The sequence below is a fragment of the Anolis sagrei genome, chromosome 3 (genome assembly GCF_037176765.1).
Source record: "Anolis sagrei isolate rAnoSag1 chromosome 3, rAnoSag1.mat, whole genome shotgun sequence".
Taxonomy (NCBI): Eukaryota; Metazoa; Chordata; class Lepidosauria; order Squamata; family Dactyloidae; genus Anolis; species Anolis sagrei.
Genome location: NC_090023.1, coordinates 67,174,506 through 67,198,777, shown reverse-complemented (window position 1 = coordinate 67,198,777; position 24,272 = coordinate 67,174,506). Strand labels below are relative to the sequence as shown.

Genomic DNA, 24,272 nt, shown 5'->3' with positions numbered 1-24,272 from the left:
ATCATGCTGATAGATTTCTTGGCTTGTTTCTTATAAAAACAACATGATTGAAAAGGCATTTACTAATTCACACATTTTATAAACTATAGAATTGGCATGATTGGACCTACTCTTAGGAAACATCTGAGTTGTTTTTACAGGTGTTGTTTTTAATCAAGGTTTTACCACTGTACCATTCTAGGTCTTTCTTGAGTGGCCTTGGTGTGCATACAGCTTGCAGAGTGAACTCTAAACATCCAGGGCTCACCTGTTCATTTTAATGGCATATTTAGAACATAGAGGTGAATGAAGGAGGGGCTGTTCCATATACTGTATATGTAGTGGTAAAGATTACACATGTACACTTCTGATATATATATATATACACACACACACACGTATAGGCACTGAATATAGGTATGCAATTGACATTATTGGTATCTTAGTTTACTGTATTTTAATGAAAATATAAGCAGAAAACTAATTTGATGAGCAGTTCAACCATATTTTATATGCATGGGTAATGTCTGTGGCACCCAAGACTCTATTGTTGTGCAGAGGCCTTCCATTTTTGTGGAGTTCAGAGGCAAAAGTGGGAAAATGGTGAATGAAAAATAAATAAAACCTAGACAATACTTCCCTAGAAATCTCTCATTCCTTCAGTGTGACTTCATGGTCAACTTCTGCCAGAAGTTGACCATAGACTCACCCTATAAAAGTTATAAATCCCTGGAGGGAGTATATTAATCAAATCTTCAAACAATCAAACTACAGAAATTAAACCTGCAAATGTGGAGGATTAGAATCATTAGACCCACCCCTTTTCCCAGGGCTTTGGGGGGGGGGAGGAGGACCTTTGTTCAGTCTCACTGTTTGAAGCCGAACAGCAGGATTCTCTTTCCCACCTGCACAAAAGCTTCACTTCTCACAGCTCTGCTGGGGGAGTAAAGGAATTTCCACAGTTTTTGCTGGGAGAATACAGCCAGCTTTTGCTGGGGGTTAAAGAAATAGATCCACAGCTCTCCTGGGGAGTAAAGAAATAGTTCCTACAGCCTTCGTGGAGAAACTAAAGAACACCTTTAAGCTTGGCAGATCTACAGGAATCTTGCCTGGTAAGAGACCACTCGGGCTATCCATAAAGCAGCTTGGAGCCGGGAGTAGGGGCCTCACGCCAGCAAGGTAAAGAGAGATTGCCCAGGGAGGGGTCAAAGGATTTCCCTAAGGAAGAAAGGAACAGTTTACCACCAGCTGCCTGTCCCTTGTTGCAGAATGAGGAAACTACCGGTTTTCCAAAATTATAAAGTGTTTAATTCATTTGTTTGAAGATTTAAGCCCAAAGAACTTTGTTGAACTTATCTTGAGCCTCAATAGAACTTTGTGTTGGGAAATCTAAAGGGCCCTTCAGCTGAGGCACCCCGGCGTCCCGTTGGGCATACAGAGAGCACGTCCTGTAAGCAGACATTATTTCAGGCCCAGCGTGCGACAGCACACTTTCTATCCTAGTCCATACTATGTAATTACGGCTATTTGATACCCCTTTAACTTGTGTGCCTCCATCCTATGGAATCCTGGTCTTTTGTATTTCATGGAATGCTTAGAATTCTTTGATAGGTCTGATGGCCTCCCAAGCAGGATTCCAGGTATCTCTGTAGCTTAGGTTTCCCTAATCTAGAGAGATCCCAAAATTGTGTAGGGATGAGCCATGATACTTAAAGATGTATTAGATTAATAGATTGGTGTGCTGTTGATAGCCTGTATATCTTGGTCCAACCTGACAGCTGCATTTAGATTACTGATAAGCCATAGTTTATCTTGAGAGGAATGAGTCTAGTCTCTCTCCATTCTTTCAACCTTCCCTCCTGGTTTTCCTAATACTGCCACAGTGAAATCAGAATCCTTTTGAGGGTGCGTAGTTTGAAGCACAAATGCTAATCTGTGAATGCTTTTAAACATAACTTGGTTAAAGTATGTAGTGGAACATAACCATCCTTTATTATTGAAGTGATATAGGCAAAGCACTGTAAAGCCATAGTGGTAGCCCTATTTATTTATTTATTTATTTATTTAGCACAGCTACATAGAGTTCCCAATCTCTTGGAATAAGAAAATTGAACAGGAGCATAACCCATAAAACATGAATAATAATCTGCAAAGATCTAGTGTGCCTCCATGAATGATATGTATGCTTTGCACACCAGCTATAAATGTACTTTCATAATCACTTATTGTGGAAACCTGGGGAAAGATCTGAACTAGGGACATATGATGTTTTCAAGTTCCTTTGGCTACTTTTAAATTTACTTTGCCTCCATAGTTAATTCCTGACTACATTAACAAAGTAAAGATTGAAGTGGGTTCAGAGATTATTTATTATTCCAGTCATTTGACTATGGATCTCATAAAGAGGCCAAAGATTTGGCCTTATAACTGTAAATAAACCTTATAATAAAATTATTTTGGTAGCTCTCCAAGGCCTGAGGTTAGGCAAGTTAGTAGAAAATGAAGAAGAAATAGCACCAACATGCTTGAAGTTTTAAGTTGGAGGAGCCCTTGGAAGCTTTAAAAAATCTCATAGCTAAAAGCAGTTGCTAAAATGACCTTCCTCACCAACTATCAGTATTGGTGATTATTCACAGGATTGGATCGATATGTCAGTTTGGGGTTTTTCTCTCTCTTACACTCTTGAAAAAATTCCTTTGTGACAAATTTGTGAAAAAATTTAATTTAGGACTATTCAGTGCAAACACAAAACAAACAAAATGTTCAACTTACTCTACTGGCCAAATTTGAATGGGACAGGCATTTCAGCCATGTTCTATACCTATAAGCCATGCAGTTATTACCCATGGGGGCGGGGGGGGGGGGGAGTCTGTCAAGGGAAAAATATGGAAACCCAAATTCAGGGCCCAAAACATGATTCAATATACCCGATTCAAAGCCAAGAGCTAGGCAGAATCCAAGCCTGTAAGACTGACTCTGTCAGTTTCACTTTTTGCCACATTAAAAACTTTTTAACAAACTTCTTTCTACTCAATTTATAGGCGAATGTATTCATTGTGGTGTTACTGTAAATATATGACTTTCTTATCTATCTCAAAAAATAGATACTCATGTTGATCTATATTGGAAAAAGAAGATTGGAATGCCACTTCCTGGTCCATCAATGCATACACAAAAATTGCCCCACTCGAAGCAATTACCATATGTCTGTAGATTGTTAGAGCACTCAGAATAATTGTGCTTTTCAATATTAAAATAGTACATGGATGGTAAATATGGGTGGTTAATTTGAGGGCTGCTTCAGATCACTGCAATAAATGGAAATAGTTTCTATTTGGTCTTAGCAGTTGTCGTTGGGGGGTTCAGAGCTCCTCAAACAAAAAGGCCAACATGCATCTAAGTGTTGCCTTTGTCGTTGCTGGTCTTGTGTCAGCATATTGTCATCATCCACCTCTTGCTGTCTGCAAGGAGCTTATGGCTCATAGCTGTCAGTGCCTGTGGGTGCAAAACTCGACTTCAAATGCTTTCTTTCCCTTCCCTTCTTCGGCAGGATTTATGTGGGCATCATTCATGTGATACTCTGGGAATGGCTGACGTTGGAACCATATGCTCTCCTGAGCGCAGCTGTGCAGTGATTGAAGATGACGGCCTCCATGCGGCTTTTACAGTGGCTCACGAAATTGGTATGCAGTGCCTTTTTTGTTCCCTTGCCAAATACAACACTTGTAACAGCTGCATTAGGAACCAAAATACTTTGCAAGTAATTCCAGATTTTCCCCTGGTTCAGATATACACTTGGGGATTAAAGCTGTGTACATATTCACTTTGGGGTTAACTAATAGGGATGAGGAGGCAAGTGGAGGTACACAGTAGGTGTTTCCTTTCTGACAGTGTCACTTTTAAGCAAGGGCTAGAGTAGCAATTGGAGGGCTCCTACTAACAATTTCAAGGAAATACTAATTCCTTTTAAGCTCCTTTGCCAGGTAAACAGCTTATTCTCTCTCTCTTTGCACAAATACCTGATTGAGAAGATGACGGTTTATTTTGTACCACAAAATTTCTCTAAAAGGGAAGGTTACCATATCTAAAATAAGGACCAAATTGAGGGAATTGGAAGGCTTTAAACCATTCCTTCCACAACAATTCCAGACACTATTTTGCAATATAAATTTCTAATCAGGGCCTTGTCATTTGAACAGGGACTACGTCAGGGAGAGTGAAAAGCTAAATTCCACTTCCTTTCTACATTCTCATAAGAGTCCAAATCCATATCAAGCCATGTGCACTTTGTGGTAAAAAGGAGGGAAAGCATCTTTAAAGTAACCTCTCCTATGGGACTGTGTTAGTTTCCACTCAGTACATCCCATTAAATTAGGTGTGGCTTCCTTCTATATAGATATGTGCAGAACTGCAGTGTTTTTAGTTTGGTTTTTAAAAGGAATGTGAATACAAGAGGTAACAAAGGACAAACAAACCAAACATAACAACCCAACTCCATGCATCACTTTATGCACCCCCTTTTTTTCATTGAGGGCTGTGGGTCCTGGTGCATGCACTGTTTTTACAAACTTAGCACACAGGGAAGGAGATAACTGTGAGGGATGAGCCATCTGCTCAGGTGTAGTTCCTTCCACAGTGCATTTCTTTTGGCCAGGTTTGTTTAATGAAGTGTAGAGACCCAACAATATGTTATTGCAGGATGGGCAGGGTGGACCCCGCAAGTAAGCAAATAAGAGGGTGAGGGCATAGGGGAGGACATAGACTCTGGCCTTCTATAGGCCAGCCTCTGTGTTACTGTTATTCCATTTTTAAAATTTCCAGCCTAGAATGCCTATTTCTCTTTCAACAGTGTCTGAGGTCAGTGACTACTAATAAAACACATTTTGTAAGATTGTTTTTAATATTCAATCAAAGAATATTAAATTCCACAGTACTGCATCCTACCTGCTCAACCATTTGAAAACTAATTATACTCCCATTCATATTGATATACTTGCAGCAAAATAATGATACTCCCAAAGCAAACTTTACCTTGGTTTGGCACGAGGTACAAGACAAATCAGTAGCTGGCACACTCTGAAAGTTCCCTTTGCCTTGTTATTCCCTTCCAAGAATGTAAAGAAAAAAAATACCCCTGTTTTCCATTTTTTATTTTTAGTTTTCACTCTGCTCTGCCGTGGCAACAATTTTCATGGAAAACATCTTTAGTGACAGAAAAGGGATCTGCCTTTATGTTAACACGCAATGCAAACAGAAAACCTGAAAAACATTGCCAAATTCATTTGTAAGCTGGGACCCCAAGTCCCACCATGCCTGTTATTTTAAGCAGGAATACCCTCCCTCCATGCTCTTTTCTTAAAAAATGACATGAGAGTTGCCTGGTAAAATTGGGCTTGGTTTTGGAATGTTCTTCTTTTCCTGTTTCCTCTTGCTCCTTGTAAAAAAAAAAAACCTTTGCCATATAAATTTACTTTCAGCTGTTCTCTGCCTAAACTTTGGATGGATTATCTTCCTCTTCTGAAGAAAAACTTGCATACTTGTGGGTTCTTTGGGCATTCAGTGAAGCAGCTGCTGTGTTTGTGCTTGTGCGCTGCTAAACTGAATCTGAATGTGGGAAGTCGCATTCTACTTCTTTCATGCTATCTTTACAGAAAGTTCTCAGAGAGAAGAGTTTTTCTGAGCCCTAGCTGGAGATGTCCAGGACTGAACTTGTGACCTTCTACGCCCAAAGTGGGTGTTTACCATTGTGATCTTTCATGCAATTTCTTTTAATGTCAATTTGGCATACCAACCTCAGGAAGCGTATATAGGGGTTGTACATGTTCACAACTTCACATTTACCCAAATATATCTTCTGAGCCATGGGTTGCCTCCGAGGCTTAGATTATAACCTGACTGAGAAAGGGGGGCGGCGGGGGGGGGGGGGGGGGGAGAGAAACTGATGGTGGTGATGACACACAGAATTTGATTTCTTTAATAATGCTAATATCACTCCTAACATCAGACACTCTTAAAAGCAAATTGAATTTGGAAACTTTTTGAAAATGCAATTGAAGTTAGCAAGCATGTAGTAGGAATCTTGGTATCACTTTCATCAGATGTAAACAACAGCAGCAGCAACAACAACAATAACAACAGCTTTATTCTTATACCCCGCTACCATCCTCTATGGGGACCAGCAGCTGCTCTGTCTTTGTTTGACAGCTTTGGCATTAAAGAGCTAAGGGTGCTCTCTTCTGCACAATTACTAAGAATGTATATTGTCAGTTGAGTCAATTGACTCGGTCTAAGTCAATTTTTTGACTAAAATTTCTAGACTTATAGAATCAGAGAATGATAGAATTGGAAGAGACCTTGTGGTCCATCCAGTCCAACCCCCTGCCAAGAAGCAAGAAAATCTCATTCAAAGCACCCCTAACAGATGGCCATCCAGCCTCTGTTTAAAAGTCTCCAAAGAAGCGGCCTCCACCACACCCTTTGGCAGAGAGTTCCACTGCTGAACAGCTCTCACAGTCAAGAAGTTCTTCCTCATGTTCAGGTGGATTCTCTTTTCCTGTAGTTTGAAGCCATTGTTCCGCATCCTAGTCTCCAGGACAGTACCCTTTTACATATTTATACATGGACCTCATCACATCTCCTCTCAGCCTTCTCTTCTGCAGGCTAAACATGCCCAGCTCTTTAAGCTGCTCCTCATAGGGCTTGTTCTCCAGATCCTTGATCACTTTAATTGCCCTTCTCTGGACAAATCCAGCTTGTCAACATCTCCCTTAAATTGCAATGCTCAGAATTGGACACATTATTCCAGGTATGGTCTGACCAAGGCAGAATAGAGGAGTAGCATGACTTCCCTGGATCTAGACACTAGACTCCTATTTATGCAGGCCAAAATCCCATTGGCCTTTTTAGCTGCTGCATGACATTGTTGGCTCATGTTTAACTTGCTGTTCCCAAGGACTCCAAGATCTTTTTCACATGTACTGCTGTCGAGTCAGGCATTCCCCATTCTGTATCTTTGCATTTCATTTTTTCTGCCTAAGTGGAATACCTTGCATTGATTTCTGTTAAACTTTATTTTGTTAGTTTTGGCTGATCTCTCTAATCTGTCCCTGTCTTCTGGAGTATTGGCTATCTCTCCCAATTCGGTGTCTTCTGCAAACTTGATTATCATGCTTTATAAATGAGTATTCATCTAGGTGCCCATCCAGTATCTACCGCAATAAAGGAGGGGCTGTCCAGACAATGTTCTGGATAATCCTGAATTAATTATCTACAAACCAGGAAAACCCTGGTTTGTAGCAAATTAATTAGATAGTGGGTTTATTCTGCACCTTCTTGGAAGGCGCGGGATAAACCCACTATATCCTGTTCTGGACTGTAGAATATTGCTGTCCAGACAGTATTCCCACAGTTTACTGGGCTAAATACGCCCGGTGAATTGTGGAAATACCCACCCCTCCTCCAAAGCCCTCAGACCCCTTAGAAAAGTAAAATAAACTTACCCGCCCTCCAGTGCACTCTTGTAGCATCTCTCCCAGCATGTAGAAATGACACACCAGGAGAGTGGGGGTGGGGGGAGGAGGAGGAAAATACCACCCGCTCATTTCTGCATGCCAGGAGAGCTACTACAAGAGTGCACATGAGGCCAGATGTTTATTTTACTTTTTCTAAGGGGTCTGGGGGCTTTGCAGGAGATGTTCTCTTGGGCCAGTCCCACAAGAGCAACTGAACACCAACCCCAGAAAGTGTGTGCTTTCTGGGGTGGGTCTGGACAGGCCCTCAGGAAAATCTGCAGTTTTTAAACATGGATTCTTCTGGGATAAAAGCCTGTCAGGATCCAGCCTTGGTCACCATTCATTAGAGTTATAAAAGATTAGTTACTTTCTTACCAGAAGAATTGTCCATGCCACTAAGCTTATTCCGATCAAGATTTGGTTTTTGGTTTTTTTTAAATGATTTCCATATCCAGGCTTTATTGTGATGTTGTATTAAGGGAGAGTTATATTTCCAGAATCACACCAGACTAGAGAGAGAGAGAAAACCTGAGTCAAATGGTTTAATTATTAAACGGATCTTTCTGCAGACTTAATCATGTCATGCACTTCAAGGGAAATCTCACGTGAAGAAGGATTCATGGGGTCAGGCTGAAGTTAAACTTTTTTTGTCCTCTCAACTATAGAAAACATATGTCTGCTGCAGACTGATGATGGATAAAGTCGGGAATGCTTGTCTTGCAGGTCCAGCAGTCCCAATAGTGATCACTTTTTTTCTAAAAATGTTACTGGACTTCTACTTTGGCATTTAAAGTTTGGATTTGACAACTGCAATAAATATTGAGTTAAAAAACATGCCCTTCCCAATAACCTGTCCCATTTTATAGTTGGCCTGCCTCTATCTTGTCTCTTCAGTCAGTCCCACTTTTCACTCTGCTCCAAAACCACCACACAACTTGATTTTTTTGTCTTTACTTTGTTTGGCAAAACCTCAGTTTTCAGCAGATACCAGAATCCTGTTGGGACATGACACATTAGTGTAAAAATGAATTGCAGAACTGAACTGCACTTTCTCAAAGGTTGCATTAGCTTGGTTCTTAATGCCAATGTATTCTGCAAACACACATAGCACCTTTACACTCACTTCTGATTTAGGGTATGGGGAACTATTTGAATGTTTCACATTGGGTGAGGCACAAGGCTTAAAAGAAAGCTATGAAGCTCTGTAAGGATGTGCTGACTTAGGCCTTATTTATACTGCTATATAATACATCTGCAATCTCAGGAGCAGTCTCCACAACGATATCACCTCTGGAGGAGGGATGGCAATGCCATCCTTTCCCCTCCCCCCACATTTCTACCTTTAGGTAAAGGTAAAGGTTTTCCCCTGACATTGTGCAGTTGTGTCCAACTCTGGGGGGGGGGGGGCGGTGCTCATCTCCATCTCTAAGCTGAAGAGCTGGTGTTGTCCGTAGACACCTCCAAGGTCGTGTTGCTGGCATGACTGCATGGAGCGCCATTACCTTCCCACCGAAGGTGGGATCTACTCATTTGCATGTTTACAAATTGCTAGGTTGGCAGAAGCTGGGGCTAAGAGCTGGAACTCACACCGCTCCCCGGATTTGAAGTTCAGCAGCTCAGCGGTTTAACCCACTGCGTCACTGAGGGCTCCTTTTCTACCTTTAAGCAACGTAAAATTAAGTAGTTACCCAGGCCAGAAGCTTCAAAGCATTCCATTGTGCCTGGAAATATCGCACTGGAGCTTTTGATAGGGAATTCCCCCCTTCCCCTCTCAAAAGCTTCATTGCATCATTTCCAGAAGCATTTCCTTGGGAGAGGATGGCATTGCCCTCCCTCTTCAGTGGGCTGTTTTATTCCCACAGAAATGGGATCATAGTGGAGACTTCTCCTGAGATCGCAGATGTCAATCTCAGGAGATGCCTCCACGCACCTCATACCTGCAAAGAACAGGACCTTATTTAGCTGGCTTAAGGGTGTTGTGTCCACAAAACATACATCCCCAATACATGCTGCAGTGCACATCAAGCCAGAAGCAGTGCATTAAAAAAACTCACCAGGATGTCTAGAATAAGCCAGATAATGTGCTGCAATCAGAGCATATCCCATGCAGGGTTAATTAAAAATCCCTGCATTTTCCAGTGAGTGTCTAGCCATGGATACTGCAGTTTCTGGGTCCAGTTCTGATCCACAATTTGTGGTCACACTCTCAGTCTCAAACTAATTCCTGGGGTGGTTGTGTAGCCACTGCACAGTGCAACTACTTTGTTTTATTCCACTTCCAACTGGATTATAGTGTCTGTGTAACCAGCCCACTATACTACAAATACCAAGATTCCTGAAGATGGAACCATAACAGTTAAAGTATTAACAATTCAACATGAGTGTGTCATGAGGATACACTTTGACTGCTATAAGACTGGGGTTGCAAGAGGATAGAATAAAATTTTCGGAGCAATGTTTTGTTTCTGTTCTGGCTTTTTGTTTGCCTGATTGTATTGTTGTGAGTTGTTTCTACGCACAGAAGAAAGTTAGTACTCTCTGTAACAGGTGCACTGAAGTTTGGCTTTTGCAGTTTTTGATTTAGTTATCCATATATAGATATGATCTTGATCCCAGCACACTGTGCTCGAAATGCACACAGCTTTGCGTATGGTACCTTATTTTAATTTTGCAAGATAGTAACACTGCAATGCATGTGAATGATTCTTTTGCTCAGAAAACATAAAACCAGCAGTCACTTTTTTATATATCGCTGCTGAATAGGGAGCCTTTTGAGTTGAAGGGTTGTCAGATTAGTTTTGATAAGTGCAAATCTTAGGCTAGACAGGAGCAAATCTTTTGGAGTCCTATGGGCAAAAGAAACAATTGTGAAGGATGTCTCGCTTTCATCTTTTCCTTCCCCTGAGAGAGATAATGTTTGGGCAAATGTCCAGGTGTCTGAATCGGGCTCTGTGGTTTCTTTAAAAAAAAACACCAAAGATTATAATTAACCCACAGCTGTTCTTCTGACATCTGTGGGAAGAAACTATTTAATGCGTTTGCATTGTTACTTTTTTGTACAGTTCCCAATTCATATGTCTGGTGCTAACACAGCATTTGCCTTAAGCCCTTGTAAACATGCTTGCTCTAGTAAGAAAAAAATATGAGCACTCAGCACTGAGGCTTGGAGAGAGGTGAGCAATAGGGCAGAGACATCAACTCCTACTGAACTGAAATTCTGGGTGTGAATTAGGCCAAAGGCTGCTAGCAACAGACAGTTTATATTATCTCTACAGCATCTCTGCTTGCATAAAAATCTTTTCATTAACTTGGAGAGGCAAGTAACTTTCCCACCTGCTGAAAATGCAATAGCTTCAATAAGACCCCCTTCCCCCCAAACACAAAAGGCTGTTCTACAGGTGGCTTATGATGAAGAGTAAATTCATTCCATCAAAACTGTCTTGAGATACTTTGCCGCCTGAAGCAGAATAGCACATGGCACGCTCCCCTGCTCATGGTCTGTGAGACCCAAAGCCAGCCAAGTAATTTTTGGTCATGATGCAAAAAACAGCGCTTCTCATCTGTGCCAACAATAACTAAAATATCTACCAATTTGCTACCTTTTAATGATGCCCCAAATGGCTATTTGAGGTAGCCATCTCGAATAGTGCTAGGTCTAACCCTGCATTCAGCTCAAGGTAATGGGATATTTCAGTGCTACCAAGCTGCTATAACATGTTCTGCTTAATGAGTATCAGGGCATGTTTAAATAAAAATGAACCATTCTGCCAGAGACTAGGGAAGTGCCTTAGACACAACAGCATATTTATGGGAATTTGGCTGTGGTTAAAACTTTCTGTGCTGATTTCTGTGTGAATCTACCTTTGTGAATTGTTAGACTAAGCAAAATCATGTTTTCAAAAACTACAAGTAACGGTGCTTGAAGCCATCAGAATCCCAGCCAAATATCAGTCTCCAAGCCCTCAGAAAATCAGCAAGTATTCAACTGGGCTTGACCTTTGTACTTGGCATCATGGCATTAACAACCAAAAGTGCTAAGCATGGCCTTCAATCGATGCAGCAGTTTTTGCCTGCTTCAGCAACTAGGACTGAAACAGCAGGAAACAGTGAAATTTCAGAAGCCAGATTCCTGAAATTTTACTTTGAAATGGGAGCTGTACAGTAGTGGAATAATAAAACCAGGGCTGGGTGTATGGAGAATTTTTTAATGAAGCAAATGTTCTCAACCGGAGGAAGAACTGTTCAGGATCCTAGCATAGCTATTGTATCAAGGTATTTAAACAGTGATTATTTGAAAATCATTTTCATAAAGTCATGTTCCAGGTTTAAAGTGAAGTGGGTTACAAAAAACATCTCTACAGGCATCTAGAAAGTGTGGCAATGCTCATTGTCCAACTGCCCTTTCTGCTATCACACATCAAAAACAGGAGGAAAATGCGGGTAGCTCCATCAGAGCTACCCAAACTACATTTTCCTTCCCATAGTGGAGGAGAAAGTGCCTTTTGGCACTTTTCTTCCACTTTGGGAGGAATATGGGCAGGGCCTGCTGGGCGTTGAGTGAAGGTGCATGGCAGGTTCTGTCCTTGCCGTGCATAAAAGTGGCAAAACGGGGCAAAAAGGCTCTGTGTGAAGAGGTTCCAAGTCACAGTTCCCAAGCAGAGGGCATTAGCAAGACTTTCATTTTTTAATATTGACATGCTCTGAACAGCTTTTGGCAGTTGATCTAACAGCCATTTAATTTCCGTTGCCTGTAACTGGAAACCTGATGAGGTGTCATAGAATCATAGAATCAAAGAGTTGGAAGAGACCTCATGGACCATCCACTCCAACCCCCTGCCAAGAAGCAGGAATATTGCATTCAAATCACCCCTGACAGATGGCCATCCAGCCTCTGTTTAAAAGCTTCCAAAGAAGGAGCCTCCACCACACTCCGGGACAGAGAGTTCCACTGCTGAACGGCTCTCACAGTCAGGAAGTTCTTCCTCAATCCCCTCCATGTGATGAGTGGAGGGGAAGGATGTGAGGGATGCCACAAGCTACCATGAACACCTTCCCTTTTGCTGGCGATTGCTGGTACAACAGTAGGGCTGTCAATATTTAGTGCTATTCTGATTATCCTTAAGGTCACAGGCTGACAGTATGCATGTTTATGCCCACCAGCATGAAGCAGGGGTAGAAAGGAAGTTGCCCTCTAGAAATTGTTGGACTAACACCCAGCACTCATCATTGACTATGGTGGTTATGGCTGATAGAATCTAAAGTCTCATGAAATCTCTGAAGGACTACATTTTCCCATTCTGCTTTAAATGGTTTGAAGGACACTCCCTATAATAGGAATGATGCTTTTTGTGTGTAGCTAGCACCAAATGCTTTCCAAATAAAAGGAATTCCTGTATGCATCCCAGTAAATTAGTTACTACATATACTTTAATGTCAGGAAGATCATGTGATAGTTTCTGACTCAATTTGAAAAGTAATATGACCCCCCCCCCCTAAATTATTGCAGATGAAAATCATGACTTAAGCAAGGGCGATACTGAAAAACAGATACTTCATGCAAGCTGTAATTTTTCTGAATAAATAACTCACAAACACTGTAGCATTCTTTTCACTAAGAATTTACTGGGACTGTGGTTCTATTTACACTGCCTTTATAATGCAGATTGAGCTGGGTGATATGGCAGTTTAGACTCAGGGCCCTTCCAGACAGGCCCCAAACACATGACCTGTCTCACTTTTTACCTGGCAGCCAGTGGAGCTGCTGCAACAGGGAGTTATCCACTGATGTTGGGACATGAATATGTGTCTCAAAATGCTTGCTGAATTGATTTACCAATCCCAGTGTATTTAGCCACCTCCCTCTAACCAGAAATATAGAAAAATCCATGAGATGTACTTGTTTTTGAGTGCTCAGTACCTATCAAAAGAATTAAGCATTCCTTTGGTTAAAAATCATGTTTTACCATGTCATTTCTTTTCATACTTCCATAAAATTATCACTTACATTTTCTTGAACTCTAAACAAGGAGGAATTAGTAGAGGGGTTATTCACTGTTTCCATCCTCTTAAATAGTAGAGGTTATAAGGAAGAACTAGCTACTTTTTAAATGGAATGCACTGGGGAAAGTTGACATTTCCTCTGATCTGCTTTTTTAAAACCACTTTAAACATTACTGCAGTATAAACATTAGCTCACTGGTAAAATTATATGTCATTTTCACTTAGCTAGAAATATCAATACTGAAAAAGTATCATTAAATATGTTTTTTTAATTAAAAATGCATAGAATTATTGAAGGGACTCACTGTGGTGTTGCGGCCTGAGTGTTGGATTAGAATTCCAGAAGATCGGGGTTTGAATCCCCACTCAACCATGGAAACCCTCTTGGAAATTCACACACCCCTTTGCCTTAGAAGAAAGTAATGGCAAATTGCCCTGAGTAAATCTTGTAAAAAAAAACTTAGGAAATGGTTACTATAAGTCAGAATCACCTTGAAGACACATAACAACAAAAACAAATGGAATTACAGAGTTGGAAAAACCTCAAGATAATTTAGGCCCACATTGAGTAGATGTAAGAAATTGGGTGTTATAGCATTACTGATGTGTGTATGCATCCTATAATTTGGAGAAATGGTTGTAGATGTTATATCCCATTCACTGCTCCAGATCTAAAGTTTTACAATCAGATCAAGACAAATGTAGAATATAATTTTAAACTAATTTTTAAAATATAAATGCTGTAAATAAATAAATAAATAAATAAACTAGCAAGTCAAACTATGAAACATAAAAAGGCAAGGAATCTAGTGGCTTCTTTAGTCTGATTTATTTTAATTTCCAGCCAGAGACTTCTATTGTCTCATTGAAAGAAATAAAAAAATAAAACTGCAAACAAAGAGTGGAATAAATCCTTAACATATCGTTTTGATTTAGCTAATGGAAAATCAACAAGAACACAGCAGGCTCTGTAAATATAAATACACATACTCCAAATGTTGTTCATTTATAAGTCAGTGCTGTATTAGCTGCTGACTGTGTAATCTTACATTCCTGTTTTTCTTTACAATCTTGTATCATTGCTAGACATCAAAGAAATATTTTCAAAGAACAAAACCATAAAATTCAAAGCTGTATTGCATGAATGCACTGTATACAAGCAGATTGTTTCATTTTAATTAGTGCCGAACTGAAACATGCAGCACGTACCTTTTTTGCTTTAAAAGAAAAGAAACGAAATAGAAATAGGAACTGGAATTCTTGGGGAATGAAGAGAAGTTGAGGACACTTGAATCTCTGATTGAAGGGAGCATCACATCTAGGTTCTTGTGACCATCAAGAAGGTCCTGCCATATGTGGTAGTTCCAAAGGTTATATTACCTGGTCCTCCTAAGCTGATCTTGAACTTCTTTGAAGCTTAAGAGAAAGTAATCTTCTAGGTACTTAGTTTCTGTGATATACAGGACTTAATACTATAGTGTTAGCACCTTGAATTAGACCAGTGATTCTCAACCTGTGGGTCCCCAGGTACTTTGGCCTACAACTCCCAGAAATCCCAGCTAGTTTACCAGCTGTTAGGATCTCTGGGAGTTGAAGGCCAAAACATCTGGGGATCCTCAGGTTGAGAACCACTGAATTAGACCCTGTAGCTCACTTTCGCCCTATGCAGACATTTCAAAATAGGTAACTTCTTGTTGTCCTTGTCAGTATTAGAGCAACCTAATGCTGTCCTATCTGCAATGTCCTGATGGTCTCAAAGGAAGACCCAAATATACTATATTGCAGCAGTCTGAATAAAAGTTATCTGTACTGTAACATATGTATCTGATGGAGCAGCTATTTCTTACATTACATACAACTTGACACCTATGCTCTCCAGTAACAGATTTGAATTGATTGAATATAGACAGACTGTATGTTTTCTCTGCTGGGGAGTTATATAGCCTGAAGCAGGCCATCAGCTTAATTCATGGATGACCTAGGAACTAAACTTGGTCTAAATTTGGTCTCTGAATGCAACGGTACTGCTTTTCCATTTCTTCTACATCTACACTATGGAATTAATGCTTACACTGCCTTGGATCAATGATGTAGAATCCTGGGAATTGTAGTTTTACAAAGTATTTAGTGCTGAAAAGTATTCTGTGCTGAAAAATAGTGGTGCCTCCCCAAACTATAAACCCCAGAATTCCATAGCACTGAACCAAGTGGTGTCAAACTGCACTAATTCCAGAGTATATGCTCCTTTATTGCAAAAGCCAAATCCTCTTTAGAACCTCAAGTCCAGAGAGCCTTTACTTACTAAGATTTAACTTCAGTGAATATGTCATCCACACTTCCACCTCCAGTGCTTACAAAAGAGTTTTCAAATATGTGGGAAAACATTTTGACTGTACTATAGCCGTGGTCAGTTTGCAAACTTGTAAATCAAGGGCTGTTGCCTGTTCTTTTTGTAAAATAAGACCAGGAAAACTGCTGCCCCAAAACTACAGGCATTCCCCAGGGCTTTCTTATGACCTTCCAGGTTCCACTGGGTTCACTTTCCCCCTTCCACATTTGGAAGTATCACCCATAAATTGTCAAAAGCAACTTCTGGAAGCCATCATGGAGTTGGGATGCTGGATCAGGGTTCAAATCCCTGCTCAGCCATGGAAACCCACTGGGTAACACTGGGCAAGTCTAGCTTTAGAGGAAGGCTATGGCAAAACCGCTGAACAATTTTTGCCAAGAAAAGTCATGATAGATTCACCTTAGAATCTCCAAAAGTTGGAAATGACTTGAAGGCACATTGCTACTTCTACTCCTGGAAGAGTCACTGATGCCTTCTTCTGAAACCAGAGAAAATGTTCCCCATTGTAAACTAGAAGTAATATCTGTTTCATTTTTTGGAAGCTTATCACCTAACGCAGGTGGAAATGTAATGTACTGTGGGGGAGGGGTGCAGGAATGAAAACCACTCAGGAATGAAAACTACACAAACACTCCCTTCACAGTTCCATGGAGGAGGCATTAACAAAAGAAAATGAGTGCTCACTTTGTCAGCACATATACTAAAATTGGAACAATACAAAGGAAAATGAGTTGTTTAGCTAGCTTAATGCAGATACTAAGAATAATAATCATATTCATAGCTTTGCACTCTAGTCCTGAATTGAGATCAGAAATATATTTTTATTTGGATAATACTAAAAAGACATGTGTAACGTATGGTTGAATTTGTCAGAAAAAAACTCACTGCAAGTTGCCAGTGAATACAGTATGACATCAGTACCACAAACTTCAGTGAAGTGCTGAGTGTAGCCTGCCCAGATTACCTTTGAAGCACCTAATATTTCCTGCACCCTCCCATTCTAGAAGTTTGAGACATTGTCTGAGATAACATCAGATATGGAGACAGAAAAGTGAGTGCCATCTTCATGTTTCCTAAAGACATCCTTTGTTTTAGGTTGGTCTTTCAAAAGTGCTTGGCACTGACAGAGGGAAAAGATATTACAAAGCTCTCTGTGTCAGGCATATATGCCATATATGGACCAACAACAATTTGAAAACATTTATGTTCTGGCACATGTATATAGCTCCTTCGGTAACCAGTGTAACTATAAAGATTTTGGAAATACTTCAAGATCTCAGAAGCCATGTTTCACATATTTGAAGACAACACAGTAGTTAAGATCCTATATCTCAGTATAGGGAAAATATCTGCCAACTGAGTTATACTTTGCTAGCACTATACTTTTCCCTGCACTCAATACCATCCTAGAACTATATGAAAAGAATTAGTATGCACATCTATTGTCGCAAGATGCATAATTGTGCTTCTGCAACATGCACAACCCCACTCCCACCCCTGTCAACTGGATACATCTACCTGGAGTCTAAGATTGGGATGAAGATGGAAATACAATATTCTAAATAGATGTGGAAATATTTTCTAATTAGATTTGAGATGGGGCCTTGGTCTTTGAATGTATGCTTAAAGCAGTAAAATATTATCTTTTACTGTTTCCTTCTTCTAGGGCATCTCCTTGGACTTTCCCATGACGATTCCAAATTCTGCGAAGAGAACTTTGGTTCCATGGAAGACAAGAGACTTATGTCTTCCATTTTAACAAGCATTGATGCTTCCAAACCATGGTCCAAATGTACATCAGCAACAATAACAGAATTTCTGGATGACGGCCATGGTATGTATGAATATTGTGGTATTGAATCTCTTACTGAATTACATGTATTTCTCGATGCTTAAAAACAAGTTTAATGTTTTGTTTTTAAAGAGAAAACTGATATTTGTTATTCTAATATAAACTGAAGTTACTTTGAGTTATTCTTTCTACTTGCTATGTTAATTATGGGAACTACCTTGTTATTTGACTCCCTGTGCACTAAATGCAACACTGTTAGGCCCTTAATACTCTGTGACTACTATCTAGTCCGAAATAAGACAAAGAAAATAAATTGGGCTTGAGCTAGAGGAAAGATTCTGTGTGAGAAAGCCTGGGAATACACTGTGCCCAACCCATAACGTAAGTAACACTGAAGACAAAATAGCACCCCGTGGAGCCAATGCTGTAAATAAGAGCTGAACCTTCATAAACTTTCCCCTTATCCATAGTAGTAAATAATGATAGAAACATCAACAAATTATGAGGTTTGAAATCAAATTCTAATTCATCGTAGTAACAATCCATTGAGTTATGCCACTATGTCTAGAATCTTGTTGATGACATATACTATATCAGCTTTACCTTTACTCCAACAGTTTCACTTTTTAGGATGTTTCACAAGGACTGTATTCTTATTATGGCTGCAGCAGTGAAATTTTGACAGGATATCCATTCTACAAGGAATTTCACATACCCAAGTACACCTTGTCCAAAGTCCTGTCAACCGTTGCCTGCTGTGAGTGTGCAGCTGATATGGTGTGAGTTCCATGGGCTGGTTGCACAGTGGTATAATCCAGTTTTACAGACAGTGTTCCACATGGCTACCTTGGCTTTGCTTGTATAAAAGTTCACCACCCAACCCCCCTGGATTGGAACTTTGCCTTTTATCACCAACTGACAGGTGAAAAAGTGAAAGTGAGTTAACCATAGCTACACAGCACATTATATGCTGAAGTGAAGGTTTCAATCCAGGACTCTCTGATTAGTTGAACAGATGGCTTCGAATTGCTATCACGTAATTTATTTCACTAATATTCGTATTTTAATATTCTGCTTTGACTTCTCCTGAAAAATGCTCTCGATTTTCATTGTGTTCCTAAAGCACCAGCAGCTCTTAAACAGCCATTTCAAATTCCAGAATGGTGAGATAAAAATGACCTAATTGAATGAATAGATCCAGTTGGTATGGCAACTGAAATGCTTATGGGTGAAAAACATACTGTATGCATGCTGAACTTGTACAAAGTAACATTTTGTGGGATAGTTTTCAGCATTGCATGTCGGATTGGTGTGCAGAGATAATTCCTCGAATTTCCTGCTTACTTATTTAGCAATTCATTAACAGCTATGGTTGTCTTTTCCCATTTTACATCTATGTTGTTTCAGTTTAAAGTTAAACATACTACAATTGTTCTAAAACTAAGGCCCTTTCCACACTGTCCCTATATCCTAGGATCTGATCCCAGATTACTTTCTTATCCCAGATTATCTGTCAGTGGAGAATCATACAATATAGTTTAATGCAGAAAATCTGGTAACAGATTCTGAGATATATAGCAGTGTAGAAGGTGCCTAAGTTATATCATTTGGAAAGCAATAACCTGGCTATAAAATATTTGCTTTAAATATTTGATTTATATCTTGTGTACGGGTAGTCCCCGAGTTACAAACACCCGACTTACAAATGACTCATAGTTAAGAATGGAGGTGAGACAACAGGAAGTGAGAGAAATATACCCCTAGGAAAGGAAATTTACTTCTGAAAGAGTTTTCATGGGGAAAGGGGGTCTCCACTGAAGCTTTAGCACCAATCCTTGTTTCCACAACAAGCCATTTTTTTCAAAATCCAATTATCACAGGGACAGGAAGTACAGGGGCACAGACCCTGTGCTATCCAAAGGTCATATATGTGTGTATTCACACACACACACAAACATTTGGCTGGAGTTACACTTAAAATGTACCTGATCTGATTTACAAACAAATTCAACTTAAGAACAAATCTACATAAACTATCTTGTTAGTAATTTGGGGACTGCCTGTATATGTATGCATACATATATACAGAGGGAAAATGCAAAAGAAGTTGACATATGAAAACACAAATACAGTTTAAAACACATCAATAATAAAAGCACAGATCCTGTGAAAAGCCTCTTATGCAGCAACTAGTTGGTTGCCAAAACCCCTGCCAGAATAAAAAGACATTTGCCTCTTAGCAAAACATGAGTTCTATATTTATCATGTTAGCGTGCCTCCAAAATATAGCTACCAAGAGGAACTGGTGATGATATGGCAATCTCACTATGCTGCTATAGTTCAAGAATGAAATAAGCACTCGGCCAGTGTAACTAGAATGGCATTAGACAAGGAAATTGGTAGATGTGAGAGCACACTGGGAAAGAATCAGAGGACTAGACAGCTTTTAGACTAAATTCAAACATTTTCTCCTTGTTCAATTCTGGCATCAAGGTACACACCAAAAGATTTACAAAAATACACTATTGTAAGTGTAAATCCCTACTGACACAGTTGTTTGTTTTGTCGTAAAACTTACTTTGGTGTGTACAGTAGAGTCTCGCTGATCCAGCATAAACGGGCCGGCAGAACGTTGGATAAGTGAAAATGTTGGATAATAAGGAGGGATTAAGGAAAAGCCTTTAAAACATCAAATTACATTACGGTTTTACAAATTAAACACCAAAACATCATGTTTTACAACAAATTGACAGAAAAATCAGTTCAATACACAACAATGTTATGTAGTAATTACTGTATTTATGACTTTATTATCAAAACATTACAATGTGTTGAAACAGCTGTGGATCCGGGTGGGAGGCAGACTGCGTTGGATAATACAGAATGTTGGATGAGCAAAGATTGGATAAGTGAAACTCTACTGTACTTCAATGCCAGTCAAAGAATTGGCCTACAATGCCATTTCCGCATATCAGCTAATAAAGGGACTCAATGGGAAGTCCAGGACAGCTTTGCTCCTGTGGTCATCTTGCCTTTGTTGGAGAATTACACAGGAACAGATCATAGTCTACCAAAAGCTTATAAACTCTAAGAAGTGAGTAAGGTTTAGGATTGTGATGATATTCTTCCATTTCTACAACCAGGAGCTCACAAGTGGGTGGGTGGGTGAGCTGAGTCAAAAGATACTCATCTGGTGCACAAGCATCACAAGACTTGGAATGAGGAGAAGATATGGAAGATTATGAAAGCCCCGTCACATGTGTCTACTATTTGCTTTTAAGTGTGTGTGTGTGTGTATTGTAAAGTGGGCTTTTTCAGTTCTAGTCTTGCCTTTTCATCCCTGATAAGAGGACATTTGTGACCTCATCACAAAGGGCATGAGGCAACCATCTCTTGAGTTTAATTCAGGTTTAAATGTTCTCCTGTATAGTGTCTATAATATGAGAAAATGTATTGGAGGACCATATAGTTCAACTGAAAAAATGCTTGCTTTGGCAAGAAGCAGGCTTCCACACCTGTTCCTGAAGAAATTCTGTAGAGTATAATCTTGAGCAATTCTATTTGCAGTTAGAAAGGTGTTTATCAAACACAGCCCTTATGATTATTTGTGGCCACCAGCTGTCTTCTGAGCAGCTCCACCAGCCTTTACATAGGCCGCCTTGAGCATTTCTCCATCTGCAGGTATAGCAAATGCCAAATTGCAAAATAGCTGATTTATTTTTCTGTTTATTGTTGAATAAGCAATGTGGTGAATAAATGTTGAGGGTCACTTGCTAAGCTACCAAAAATACAATTTTCACCCATTAATTGCAACTGAACAGCAATAAGAAAATGTGTGTATAATTTCTAAATGTGTTTGCCCAAAATCTGGGACAAGATGTTTTTGGAAAAAAGAAGTCAGGTCTCATATTTAATCTTTACTTAATAGAGACCCAGTGTAAAATTGGACATTTTGCACTCTATATGCATTGCACTGAGAATTTGCATGTACATGCCTAGAAAAGAAGAAAATAATCTAATTTTGAAGTCCAAGCGTGTCTGCCCTGCTCCTTCTTTATATTTAATTAGTGTTGTGTCTCTATATCATGTTATTGCTTTTTTCTATGAGAAAGTCCTTTTGTGAGAATATAGTTGCAACTCTCCATGCCAGCCCGCAGTCCCCTGTCCCGTCCCCCCCCAAAAAAACAAAAACAAACCTTAACCCTGGCTGCATCTTCAGGCACCTTTGGAGAAAGCTCCTGACATATCACAATGATGCTCTCAAAAGCTCCCGACACATCATTTTCTCTGACAGGCCTGAATATGCAACCAGGCACCTCAGGTAAGTTTGGGGGAGGGGGAATTGGGGCTGGGGGCTGGCTAGATACCCCCAGGGCTTGTAGCCACCACCTTAGCAAATTCCCAGGGTTTGAGGTTGGTGTGGAACCTCAATCCTGAGGAACTGGGATTTACAATTCCAGTTCCTTTCACAATTTTGGCCTGTGTGGAAGGGGCCTTAGAGTTGTCTCTGCAATCAGCACTCTGCATCAAGATGATTCCCAGCTATGGGGAAGATTTTTACAATTATTAATATTATTATCGATAGCCCACTTTTTTCTTACCACAGGCAGACTCAGAAAAACTTACATTCGGTCTTCCTTTACACTTTCTGACTTGATATGGAAGTGTTAGGGGTAAAACATACATGATCAGAGCATAAGGGGACATCAGTGGGTGTCAGGTACATGCTCCAACACTTCCTACACACTTTAACCTTCACACACCCACTATATGCATGAGTTCTTTAAATGCTCTCATAGGTTGTAGTTTTGCATTAGACTATTCTAAGCAAGAGTCTAGTTATTTAGATGCAAAAGTATTGTTGAAAATGAATGATGAAATAGCATGGCACAGAAGGAGACTGCTAGTATGCTAGATACCTTAGTGTATTACTTGCATCAGAAGAGAGACAAGGAAGCTATCTCTCTTGCTGTCTGGAGATTTTCTTGGTATCAAGGGGCATGTTTCTGGGGAGGTTGTGAGGTCCAGATCTCTGCAGGTTTTTTTTTTAAAAAAATCTTAAACAAACCTGGAAATCCAGGTTTACTCTCGGTTAAACTGTATAAGCCTGGGGCATCACTTGGACACATAAAACTAATCCAGAAGCAATCACTGTGTTTGTGTCTGGCTGGAAAGGCCCTTATACACAGTCAAGTGCTAGAATGAAGAACCAATACAAAGTAAATGGCAAGAAGCAGAAAATGTCAGGACACCATTACCTCTTTCTTGTCCAAAACAGAGGAAGGGGGGCAGCCCCCTCTTCTCCTTTCCTTCATCACTTCCTTTTTCTGCATAAGCAGAGAAATACTTTGGGTTTTGGGCTGGGGTAGAATGATGGCAACCATTTTTAATAAAGTATATTTATCTGAAGTGTACCCACACAACACTGCTCTAGAAGGGGAACAGCAGACACTTCTCTAGACAAATGAAATAATTTTTAAAATGTTCATTGTGCCCCATTATGAATATGTTGGCATGGAGAAGATGAAGCGTCCAATCAAAAAAGGCCCTGAGTTTGTCATATTTGCTACAGTACACACAGATGGCAATACTTAGCACCTTTTCTAGCCACTGGAAGCTACACTTTGGGAGGTGTAAAACTATGTAAAACTTAGGTGTCTCCCACCTTTTTGCCAGATGTTTCCTGTATGTATTCAAGCATGCCTTTGTTTTTATCTTCTCTCTGACAGAGGAAATTCTTAATAGGGCAGAGACTTGAGGTTCGTTTTTTCATCACATGTCCCTGTAATTTTGGGGGGATATCTGCATAAGTGACATAAGAGACTATTGCCTCAATTATGGCCTCCTTATATAACTATTTGGAAACATGCCCATGATTCATAACACATCGGTGTTGATTCATACTATCTTTTTCAACCAGAATAAGATATGCAATAACTACTAGGTAATTACTTTTATTGTTGCTGGGGTTTTTTCGGATAGGAAAGATGAATGTCTTTTCACTGTTAGGGCTATCATTCAGAAATGAAATTTCTGTCTGTTATGACCTTATGCCAATTAACCAATTGATTATGTATGCTGATTAGGTATGCAGGCATTTGTGCAGAAATCGATACAAATTTTCTTAAGAAACATAATATTATCAAATTACAGGTGACTTTAAAATCATAATTCTGCCCCAAAGAGATTGATCTCACGTGTGTGGTTAGAGTGCTATCCTGTAGTCCACACTTAAGGTGTGGCTTACCTCTTCTCCCCTGTACTATTGAAATTATTTTTACCAGTGGGACACTCCAAATGTCACCTTCACTATGAAGTGCTCATCCCATGATTTTCCCTCACTTGAGGCCCAACTGACAATAGAAGCTTAGCATTGCATTGGTTTTTTTAATGAATTGTCACCTACGAGCCTGCATTGCAAGAATTAGATTTACTTTGATCTTATCGCATTTACAAATCTTCATTGCCAATTTTTTGCCCCACTTGCAAGACTCAAATCTTTCTCTGCAGTCACCTGCTCCCTCCAAACTATGAGACAATAGAGTTGAATACTTAGCATGTCCATTGTGTGATTTGTTGGGATGAGGATTCATGCAACACATCTGTGGGGAAAATCTGGAGTTCATCTTCTAATCCATTA

At 39.8% G+C, this 24,272-nt stretch overlaps 1 protein-coding gene across 1 annotated transcript in view; it reads left to right on the top strand.

Moving 5' to 3' along the window:
• The window catches only part of ADAMTS5 (ADAM metallopeptidase with thrombospondin type 1 motif 5), a 60,297-nt gene that overhangs the window by 16,911 nt on the left and 19,114 nt on the right, over window positions 1–24,272 (top strand). The window contains exons 2-3 of the mRNA XM_060770466.2: window positions 3,530–3,662; window positions 17,507–17,674. Of these exons, the coding sequence (XP_060626449.2) occupies window positions 3,530–3,662; window positions 17,507–17,674 (301 nt within the window). The remainder of the gene's footprint in view (window positions 1–3,529; window positions 3,663–17,506; window positions 17,675–24,272) is intronic.